Source organism: Nematolebias whitei, chromosome 7, assembly GCF_014905685.2.
Source record: "Nematolebias whitei isolate Nwh7 chromosome 7, NemWhi1, whole genome shotgun sequence".
In the NCBI taxonomy this organism is placed as follows: domain Eukaryota; kingdom Metazoa; phylum Chordata; class Actinopteri; order Cyprinodontiformes; family Rivulidae; genus Nematolebias; species Nematolebias whitei.
In genome coordinates, this window is record NC_056504.1 from 50,295,961 (window position 1) to 50,306,919 (window position 10,959).

At 47.0% G+C, this 10,959-nt stretch overlaps 2 protein-coding genes across 2 annotated transcripts in view; one reads left to right on the forward strand and one right to left on the reverse strand.

The window, feature by feature from the left end:
- The first annotated feature begins 1,182 nt into the window (after positions 1 to 1,182).
- On the forward strand, positions 1,183 to 5,406 carry LOC119412894. The gene is made up of 5 exons (XM_037679929.1): positions 1,183 to 1,698; positions 3,647 to 3,802; positions 3,883 to 4,061; positions 4,172 to 4,409; positions 4,981 to 5,406. Exons 1-5 carry the CDS (start codon positions 1,183 to 1,185, stop codon positions 5,404 to 5,406), a joined length of 1,515 nt encoding a protein of 504 aa, XP_037535857.1.
- Positions 5,407 to 8,195: 2,789 nt separating this feature from the next.
- The window catches only part of pdhb (pyruvate dehydrogenase E1 subunit beta), an 8,089-nt gene continuing 5,325 nt past the window's right edge, over positions 8,196 to 10,959 (reverse strand). The window contains exon 11 of the mRNA XM_037679738.1: positions 8,196 to 8,806. Within this exon, the coding sequence (XP_037535666.1) occupies positions 8,661 to 8,806 (146 nt within the window). The 3' untranslated portion in view covers positions 8,196 to 8,660. The remainder of the gene's footprint in view (positions 8,807 to 10,959) is intronic.

Sequence of the window (10,959 nt, forward strand, 5' to 3'; positions counted from 1 at the left end):
ACTGTACAGAAACATTCACAGACATACAGTATATTTAAAAAAGGCACTGCTTTACCCCACAGGACTGGGGTAAGGCTTAGCAACAGTTTCCAGTTCCGCACCTCAATTGTTGAGGTAGGTGCCTTGAGCTGTGGTCTCAAGGTTGCTGGTGCTTCGTGAAGTGGCCGTCCTCAAACTCGATGGTGGACACTCCGGGTTAGGGAGGCTGTCAAGCTGAAGAAGGAGTCCTATCAGGCCTTGTTGGCTGGTGGGACTCTGGAGGCAGCTGAGGAGTACTGGAGGGCCAGGCGGTCCACAGCCTTGGCTGTTGTTGAGTCAAAAGTTGGGATGTGGGAGGAGTTCGGTGAAGCCCTGGATAAAGACTCTTGGTTGGCTCTGAGGAGATTCTGGCAAACCATCAGGCAGCTGAGGAGGGGAAAGCAGCTCTTTACTTAGACTGTGTTCAGTGAAGGTGGGGTGCTGTTGAATGTCATCAATAGGTGGAAGGAATACTTCTTGGACCTTCTCAATCTCACCAGCACGTCTTCCATGGAGGAAGCAGAGTCGCGGGTCTTTGGGGTTGGTCCGTCCATAACCTTGGCTGAAGTCGGTGAGGTACTTAAAAGTTCCATGGCAGCAGGGCTCTGGGGGTGGATGAGATTCTCTCTGATTTCCTTAAGGCTCTGGATGTTGGATCACCAGAGGATCTGTGTTTTGATCCTGTATGCTCCACACTGGTTTGTCGTCATTATCTGCATCGTTTTTATGTCTATGTTCTGATTGACCTAATTTTGTATTTTGCTTCGTGTGTTGTCTGTTGTTCTGTCTGTACAGCACTTTGTTGGCCTTGTCGCTGTTTTAAGCGCTCTTTAAATAAAATGTATGGTATTTTAACATGACGGACCTGCAGTACCACCTCCTGCCGTGCGGTGGCGCTAGCAGCCGGAAGTGGCTGCGCTGAAACGGAACTTATTCTGTTGATCGGATTCTACTTCCTGTTAGTGACAGTTCTCCAGTGTTCTCCATCAATTCTAGTGATTTTTTTCCGCTTCAACACATTCTTATGTTCGCTGCATCGGTTTTTATTACCCGACAAAGTTCTGTTCGCACTTTTACTCCGACTGCCGGGCCTGGAACAACGGGTTTGCCCGCGACCCGAACCCTGGACAGAGTTTGTTCGGTCCCGGAGTGCCTGCCTCCACGATGGCCAGTGCGAACGCTGGAAACGAGGAGGGAACCGGACCTGCGGCGGAGTCAAACGAGCACGACTACGCTCACGCTGTGGACGGTACCCTCACCGAACCGGACCCGTCGTTCTGCAGCCCGCTGCAGTCCTCCGCGCCTCCCCCGCAGGACCTGCAGCTTCCAGAACCGACCGTGTGTTCGGAGGTGGAGGTTCTGATAGAGCCCGAAGACCCGACTCCGGGCGCGGTGTCACCGCTCCGGGGCTCGCGGCGCCCCCGGGCCCCCGCCAAGAGGCCGGAGGACTGGAGCTGCACGTGCTGCCGGCTGCTGTTCCAGCGGCAGGGCCGCTCCTTCAACCGCAGGGCGGTGTACACCTTCACCACCCCGGACACCGTGCGCTGGCTCTTCCCGAGCTCTGACGTGAACGAGAAGTCGTTCCTGTGTGAGACCTGCGCCCAGGTGGTCCGATCCAAAGGGAAGCGCAAGCTGTGCGGGAAGAGGTCCATGTGGCTGAAGCCCCCGACCCCGAAAAAGGTCCGTAGGACCGGTACCACCAGGTACCGGCTAAGATCTGCCGAGCCTCGGAACAGGTCCAGATCTACTGGACCTGGCAGTGGTTCCCAACCCTGGTCCCTGAGGAACACCATGTTCTAGTTGTTTCCAGAGTCAGTGGTTTAATTACCTCCTCATGTTCTGCAGAAGCCTGTTAATCACCCGTTGATTAAAATCAGGAAACAACTAAAACATACAGGATGGTGTTCCTCAGGGACCAGGGTTGGGAACCCCTGTGTTAGAGTATAAAGGTCGTATCTTAGGTTTGTTTTCCTTTCGGCTGCTCCTTCAGGGGTCACCACAACAAACTCACTCACATGAAGACTTGGCGTTTGTTTGTACGCCAGATGTCCTTCATGACGCAACCACCGAGCTACCACAGCCCTCTGTGGAGCAGAGAGCTGCCGGGGGGAGCAGATGGTGGGGGTTAAGAGCCTTGCTCAAGAGCCCAGAGTGGGGCAAATGAGGGTGGAGGCAGGTGTGGGTGTTTTACCTTTCCCACTCACATTTTGATGTTGTTGGTACGGGGAGTTGAACCGGCGCCCTTCCGATCACAGGCCCACCTTCTCTAACCGCTGCGCCACCACTCCCATCTTAGGTTGTTTATTTAGCACAATGAAAACAAACTAGACAAAATAAATACAAATAAAATGCAGGAAGAGACAAAAAGCCGTTTTCCTGATAAAAGATTTTATTGCATTAAAATTAAACTCCACAACTTGTGCAAAATAAATGTTCGCATTTGCAGCAATTTGCATTGATTTGATTAAAATGTGAATTTTGTGGGTTTTGAAGTACGACTTCACAAATGTAACGGATGAGTCGACTAATTTCTGTAGAAATCAGGACTTGTGTTTTCCTCCGTAAACATCGTGCCGCCCTATAAATCACATCAGTCCAGATTTGTCTAATAAAGTGGAAAAAACCATAAACGCGTTGCTTCACCGTTTACGTCACATCTGTTGCGCGTCACCGCTGACGACCTGGAAATGTGGACCGGTGGTGTGCCAAAAAATGGATTGGCTGCCAAATGGCAGGGGCATGCACAGGAGGACTTTAACAAGAATTTAACAAGCTTAACATTTAAAAATAATTATTTGTTTGCTCAACATTGTAGCAAAGGTGCGTCTCATCTAACGTTTTCTTAATAAATGTGCTTTGACGGTCAAATCGGCTGCGTCTCATAAGCCGATACGTGGAAACAGGAAGGTGCAGAGGGGCAAGCCGTTGTGCATTTCTTCGAAATTTAACAAGATAAACACCTAAAACAATTATTTGTTTGCTCAACATTATAGTAAAGGCGTGTCTCGGTCTTTTCCTTAATAAATGCACTTTAATGGTCAAATCAGCTGCATGTCTCCGGGGCGGTGCAGCAAAATGAAGCTGACGACTGCTCATTAATAGACACTTTTACCTATTGCATGATACAACGGCTTGCCATACATCTCGAGTGCCATGTAGTGGCTGAAAATGGAGGGTTCAATATTTTCCGTCAGAATGAATGAAAACGGTTATATCTCTGTCAAAAATTGATTAATAAATATGAGCAAAAAATCCATAAATACGTCACTTGGGCGTAAAAGTTTCAGGGCATGTAAGTTATGCAAAAACCTGCAACTGATAGGGCAAAAGATGTTTGTTTGTTTTTGCACTTGTTAACTGTTAAAAGTTTTGTCTCCCTTTTTTGCTTCGTGTCTTTTTAATCAGGAGGGTCTAAAGAGCCACTCGTGGCTCGGGAGCCGTAGGTTGGAGACCCCTCCTTAAGATAGAAACAGTTTACTGCTTTAATGAGTCTTTACCGTCAGCCCTGTCTTCACTGTAAATTCTGTCCCACAGTTATTTGTGCGTTAAATGATTAGTTGGAACGAACGGTTGCCCTCCACTCCTGCGTGGGTTTTTCAGGACAGTTGTCTTTTGCTTGTTGTTCCAGGTGCAGGAGAAGTTGACGCAGAGGATGGGGAAGAAGAGCAAAGCGGCGCTGCTCGTCAGCAAGTCCAGTTATAAAGCTGCTTTCCAAACGCTCTGGTCGTCCAAAGGCGCCCGGAAGCCCATGATGGAGTTCTGGAGCAAACAGCTGAAGAACGAGGTGAGGGCGTCTGTCGGGACGAAACTCTTCAGGCGTGTTTGTTGGTTTCCTCACGCGTCTTGTGTTTGTGCGGGCGGCAGATGAAGGCGCTGTCGCGGCAGCCGGATAATCCTTTCCATCAGAAGGTGTCGGGCAGGAAGCCGCTGACCTACTTCCCCTGGAGGCAATGTCTGAACTGGGCCCAGGAGAAAGCTCCGCTCGTCGTCACCTGCCTGCGCTCCATGTTCCCCGACATCAACGCCCTCTACAAGAGCAGCCAGTAAGTCCGCGTGATCCCCCCTAGGGTAGCTGGGTCTGATCTGAGCCGGGTTTTTGGTTCTGAATCTGACCCGACGTTGGTCTGATTAGAATCTCCTCTTGGTTTGTCAGCCAGCTGTCGGAGGAGCAGGCCGTCATGCTGCTGGAGCGCCGCACCGTGGTGGCGCTCTCCATCCCGCTCTTCACCAGAAACATCTGGAGGAACAACTTCTTGCAGGCTGCTCTGGGGGCGGAGCTACGGCAGCAGGGCTGCTCTGGCTCCGCCCTCGACACGCTGAACACCATGGGTCTGTGTCAGAACAAAGACACGGTCCGGCTGCTGCTGCAGCGGCTGCGCAACGGCACAGACGTGAGTGACGGGTCAGCAGGTTTAAAAGACTTCTGTTACTTTATTTAACAACCAGAGGAAGTTGGAGTCCATTTGATTAAATTTGTAAATTCTTAAACATTTAAACTCATTAAATATATTTAATGATGTAAGCTCTTTGCTCTGATTGGTTTAAAAAACATTAAATATTAAAAACCGAGACTTGAACATGTGACTCTTTACTTTTGACTCCACTGTTAAAACCTTTAATTTGTTTCAGAAATGATAAGAACAGAGATGTTTCAAAGACGTTAGTGGAAGTTGTTTCGTCTTTATAATCTAAAATAATGTTTTTGTGTGAAATGCAAAAAAGAAAAGATTTGGTCACAAAAACAAACAAAAAAAAATCAGTGGATTAAAACTTCTAAGTTTGAAAATGATGAACATCCTGCAGATAAAACAATAATTTAACCTGTTTTTAGTACTACAGTGAAATCTTTATAACTTTAATGTTCAAAAATGTTTCTTTTGGATTTAATTTATGGAAGTTGTGGTTTTAGACCACAAGATGGCGCCAGATCTGCTGATCTGTTTTTTCTTTCATTTTAAACAGGACGGAGAGCTCATGATCAAACAGGACCAGATGGGAGAAGTAATAACAGATGAGGAGGAAGAAGAGGAGGATGAGGAGGAAGAAATTAGTGCATTAAAGGAGGAAGATGATGAGGAGGAAGAAATTTTGCTGGGAGTGGACGAAGAGGAAATGGAGCAGGAAGAAGTGCAAGACAGGCTTCAGGATGAAGAAGATCCGGCTCTGATGGAGAAAGAAGAGAAGAAGAGGAGGAAGAAGAAGGCTAAAAAGCAGCGGAAGCAGGAAAAGAGGAAGGCGAGGGGGAAGCGGAGGAAGATGGAGGAGGAGGAAGAGGAGGAGGATGACGATGAAGACGAGTCGGAGCAGAAGAAGAAGGTGGTGGTGGTCCGGCTCGGGCTGCTGAAGGGAACCTCAGAGGTGGGTCGATCTGACCTATCAGCTCCTTAAGACTCTGCAGGCCCTGTCTCTGAACTACAAGCTCCGCCTCCTCTGAGCACAGAGCTGCACAGAAGCCCCACCCCTTTCCAGGAGGATCAATAGCATTCTGGGAGTTGTGGGGCATCTGGAACTGGAGGAGACAAGTTTTTTATATTAAAAAGTGATCCGTGGAGATGAGTGATCACATGACGAACAACAAAGATCAGTTTTTTTTTTTTTTTTTTTTACATAAAATCCTGTAAAAGTTTCTAACAAACTTTGAACACTTACTGAAACACTTTGTGTTTGAACAAACGGTCAGGACAGAGATCTCTCTGCATTAGTCAGATTTCACTTTTCTGCTAAAAAACTATCAGGGTCTAATCCAGGTAAATGTTTTCACCTTTTTAACACTTCCATCACTTATAATTCAGTAAACGATCGACCATTTCTCATCAGATTAATACGTTTAAATCTGATGTTTCCTCTTTCTGAGAGGTGTTTGTTTTTTAATCTGGATGTTGCTCCGGTCTAAAAAGGTTTCCTGTCGGTCTCAGCTGGTTCAGGTGATGATCTTGTTCAGTTTCTCTGGAACCTGAGAAGTTTTTATTTTTCAGTTTCGGCTCCGTACGAAGGTCCGACTGCCGAGTTCAGGTCAGAAAACAAGTCCAGATTTATTCTGTTCACTGTGACGTCTCGGGTCGTTTCTGTTGACAAATGAAGATCTGTGATTGGTGTTTTTTTAGTTGAGGCACGGCGGGGTCAAAGAATCTGAAAGAAGCCGACAGAAGACCTAGTTTTTTCTGATATTAACTCTAATAAATAAGCATGAAATGTTTTTAAATCGTGGAAGACGTTCATGTTTGGTCTGCAGGACTTTTTAAATAAAAGGTATTTACAGTTATCATGCAGGAACCCCCCCCCGAAGGACAATAATTAAAAATGGAGCCTGATCTGTGACCTCAGGGGTTTCCTAACACGGAACAAAAATATAAACTCAACACTTTTGATTTTGCTCCAGTTTTTCATGATCTGAACTCAAACGATGTAAAACTTTTTTCTAAGAACACAAAAAGTCTTTTTCTCTTAAATATTGTTCACTTTGTGTAAATCTGTGTTGGTGAGATAATCCACCCACCTCTCAGGTGATGCTGATTAAACAGCATGGTTATTGCACAGGTGAGCCTTAGGGTGACCACAACAAAAGGCCACAGATGTTGGAGGTTTTGAGGGAGCGTGCAGTCGGCGTGCTGACTGCAGGAATGTCCATGTTCAGAGAATTTGGCACATCCAGCTGGTCTCACAACTGTAGACCACGTGTAACCACACCAGCCCGTGTTCATTGTCCAGAACATTCACCTGCCCATATCATGACTCCACCTCCACCATGTGCCACTTCATTCAGAACATTAAGCAAACTGCTCATCCACACAACGCCATATGTCTACCATCAGGGATGTGTGTCGAGCCCCCTCCTGTTCACTCTGCTCACGTATGATTGTGCAGCTACCCATCCAGGCTGTCACATTGTAAAGTTTGTAGATGATACAGCGGTGGTGGGATGCATCACAAACAATGATGAGTCCAGCTACAGGCAGGAGGTGGAACACCTGGAGAGCTGGTGCAGGAAGAACAACCTTAAGTGAAGGAGACGGTCGTGGACTTCTGACAAAACAACCCCCCCAACACAGGAGGATCTCCAGCTACAAGTATTTGGGTGTGCACCTGAACATAATCAGCTGGAGCAACAACACCACCAGCCTGATCAAGAAAGCTCATCAGAGACTCTACTTCCTCAGGGCTGAGACGAGCTGGTCTGGAAGCTCAGTCCTCACCTCCTTCTACAGGTGTGCAGTGGAGAGCATCCTGTGCTCCAGCATCAACGTGTGGCATGGAGGCTGCACAGCTGCAGAAAGAAAAGCTTTGCAGAGAGTGGTGAAGGCTGCACAGAAGATGTAGGAGTCAGCCTCCCCACCATCACAGACATCTACACCTCCAGATGTAGGAAGAGGGCCACCTGCATCATGAAGGACCACACTCACCCAGCACACACAATTTTTGCTCCCTTCAGGAAGGAGGTTGAGGAGCATTAAGTGTAGAACCACTAGACTGAGGAACAGCTTCTACCCTGAGGCTTTAACCAGGAGAATCACTGTGAAAAATCACGTTGCTGCTGATCTGTTTCATGTTGCTGCTGATCTGTTTCATGTTGCTGTGTTCATTCGTACTCATCTGCTCAGACTCATGTTCGTGCTGCTGTTTGGCACATTGTTTTTGTACTACTAGTGCTTACTGTATTCTTAGTTTAGCATATTTTAGTTCATATCTTCTATGAAGCCTTCCATCTAGAAGTCGGTTACGTCGATGAACTGCAGTCAGGTGGAGACCTCGAAGAGGACGAGCAGCAAACGAGCTTCCTGAGACGGTTCCTGACAGTTTCATTATGAAACCGATTGTTGCAGCAGCTGGTCTGAGGATCTTGGAGGTGAAGATGCTGGATGTGGAGGTCCTGGGCTCGTGTGGTTACACGGTGTCTGCTGTTGGATGTACTGCCAAATTCTCTGAAACCCCTTTGGAGACTTGTCGTAGAAAAAGGAACATTCTGAATTATTCTGTTCATTTTGGCAGATTTAATGTTTTACATCCTGAGTGTGTCCAAATCAGTTTTTAAGTTCCTCACGTTTTTGTTTTAATCATTTTGACATTAAAAACCATTCAGAGCTCTCCTGGTTTTTATTTTTTAATCAGACCCACATCACTCATTTACAATCAGGACCAGAAAAATTAAAATACTCAACCTGAGAGAGAAAAACAGCTGAGAGGGATGAACAGGTTTTATTTCTGTAACAGGAGTCGGAAACATCCACAGAGCTGCTACAATAAATATTCTGGACCCGCCGGTTCTTCACGGAGCGACCCGGTGAAAAGATGAGGGACAGAAGTCTGAACGGTCCAAAGTCTCAGAGAAACGACAACTGAGCTGCAGATGTTTAACGTCAGACAAGATGTTCAGAGTTTTAGCAGATAAAAAGATGAAATTAGGAACTTTAAACTTTATTCTAAGTTTTTGAGTCGGCTTTAAATAAATTAGCTGCAGTTGAGAAAACATTGAACCAGATTTTAATTCGCTTGTTGGGCAAAAATTTGTTATTGCTGACCTTCCACACGAGGACAGAGCAGCTTTTATTGTGAAAGGGAGGAAGTGCAGACAGTTTAACCTGGTCCGAGTTAAACATCGACCTGGAATCGTTACGTTAGAATTTCAGATGTTTCCACGCTCTCTCTCAGACGTTCAGGGTTTTCTTGACGGAGAAGATGATATCTTTGATCTGAGGAAGGCTGTTTTCCTCCAGGATTTTGGCGTACGGCATGGGGATGTCCACTCCCGTCACCCTGGTAACCGGGGCGTCTAGGTAGTTAAAGGCGGGACCTAAAAAAAAAAATAAAGGAGACAATCAAGAGTGTCAGGCTTTTTAAATCAATGCCATGAAAGGCAGGAGACAATGACCCGATTGAAAGAAAACACCTGAGACCATTCATCTTCGTCACAGGTGACTTCCTCCACCCTTTCCATCTTCTATCAGTTTGTCAAATGCACAAGAAACCACGAGGCCTCAGATCGGCTGTATGCAAATGTCAAGAATGCAGCCAGCTCCGCTGCCCTCAGTCCACTGGGCACATCAGTTTGGACCTGGAATCCCCATCATACAAGTCGTAATCATCTACAGTGAGATCAAGGTTCAGTAATCCAGGTAAAAATATCCAACAATGTTCAGTCAGAACATTTGGACAGTTTTTGTTGGGAGACACCCTCCATCTGAAGGACTTCATCAGTCTGAGAAGTCACAAACAAACTGTGTTCCCCACTAAGCAGTACACTCCTACAGTGGACCAACCAGTTCGCTGGTGATAAGATGGTTTCTGCGGACCGTCCTCTCCTCCCAGGCCGGCAGCCACAGTGGTTCAAGACATCAACTACTCGTCTACAGTGAGGACTGAGGAAATGGTCTCCTGAGGCTACGGAGTCACTGCATCATTTCACCGAGTATGATCACATCGGGTTCTGCACGAACAACTCCATCGCTACCAGCGAGGTCCGCTGCTTTCAGCACAATACACAGTGGGTTACCAGAGACATGAAAGCCCGACTCAACAAGAAAACGAGGGTCTTTAAGTCAGGGGACTGAGCAGAATCAAGAGGGTACAGAAAGACTTCACCACTTGCTCTTGCCGAGGTCAGACGCTTTTCCCTTCCCCTCCCTCTCCGCTTTGCTGCTCTGTCTGTCTGTGAAACTGCTTCTGAGCCTCTCTTGCATGTCTTCCGAACCATATTTATGGACTGGATTTGATCAGTTGGTTCCTCAACATAATCTATAACATTTCTTCAAAGAGAAGACAGGCTCTAGGCGAGCCGATTTGCCCTGTTGGCACGCACGCAGCTGGATATCTCATCGACTTGAAGACTTTATGATGAGTCCATCTCTGCAGCCATTTGTGGATTTTAAGGACATATATTTAATTGGATTTACGATAACTGGTTCCTGCATTTTGGATTTGGCTGGTTGCTGGTTTTATCTACAATCAAGGAAGTCGTCGGCAGCAAATTGGGACCCGATCACTCTGCTTGTCTTTATGATGGCTTGGTTCGTGCCTCGAGTACCCAGACTCAAATGCTTTGGGCAGAATGGATCAGATCTCAGAGATTTTACTCAGTCACGTTCCATCTGTGTGGCCATGTAATTTGGACATTTCGGAACCGTTTGGACCAACACAGACTCAAGGTAGATGCCATTAAGTTCTGCCCGTCCCCAAAACAACTTTGTGTTTATCTGAATTTGGCTCCCTGGCTGGCCTTGAAGGCCACCTTATCTGAATTTGCCTGGAGAACATGTGATCTGACGCTTATCTCAGGACTTCAGGAGGGATAAGCCCACACATCTCCAGTCTGCGTCAGTGGTACAGATGTGGAGGTGGCGACTCTCTGGACAAACTGGAGTGGTCCACCAACGTGAATGCAGTGCACAGGAAGCGCATGAGTCAAATACTTCCTGAGGAGGCTCAGATCATATGGAGTCTGCAACACGATGCTCCAGATCTTCTATCAGTCTGTAGTGTCCATCTTCTTTCTTTGCTGCGGTGTGTGTGTGTGTGTGTGTGTGTGTGTGTGTGTGTGTGTGGGGGGGGGGTCAAAGCAAAAGACAGCAACGGACTGAAAAAACTCATCAGGAAGGCAGAGTCTGCTGTGGGCTCAAAGCTTGTCCCTCTGGAGGAGGTGACTGAGAACAACATGCTGGCTACCATCATGGACAACCAGCCACTTCTGAGCCACAAGAGTGTTTAAAAAAACTTAAACTTAGACTTAGACTACAAAACACCCGAGCACACGGCCATGATTACCCTGATGACGTCACACCAGGGACTGGGCACAGACAGAGTTGCATTCAGGCCCAAAAAAATCTGACCCGGCCCAACACGTAGCCATCATTTCTGAACCGATCCCACCCGACATATTAACAGTAATTACAGGGCTGCGCAGGTGTGTGTGTTCACAGACGCGTGTGTGTGTGTGTTCACAGACGGGTG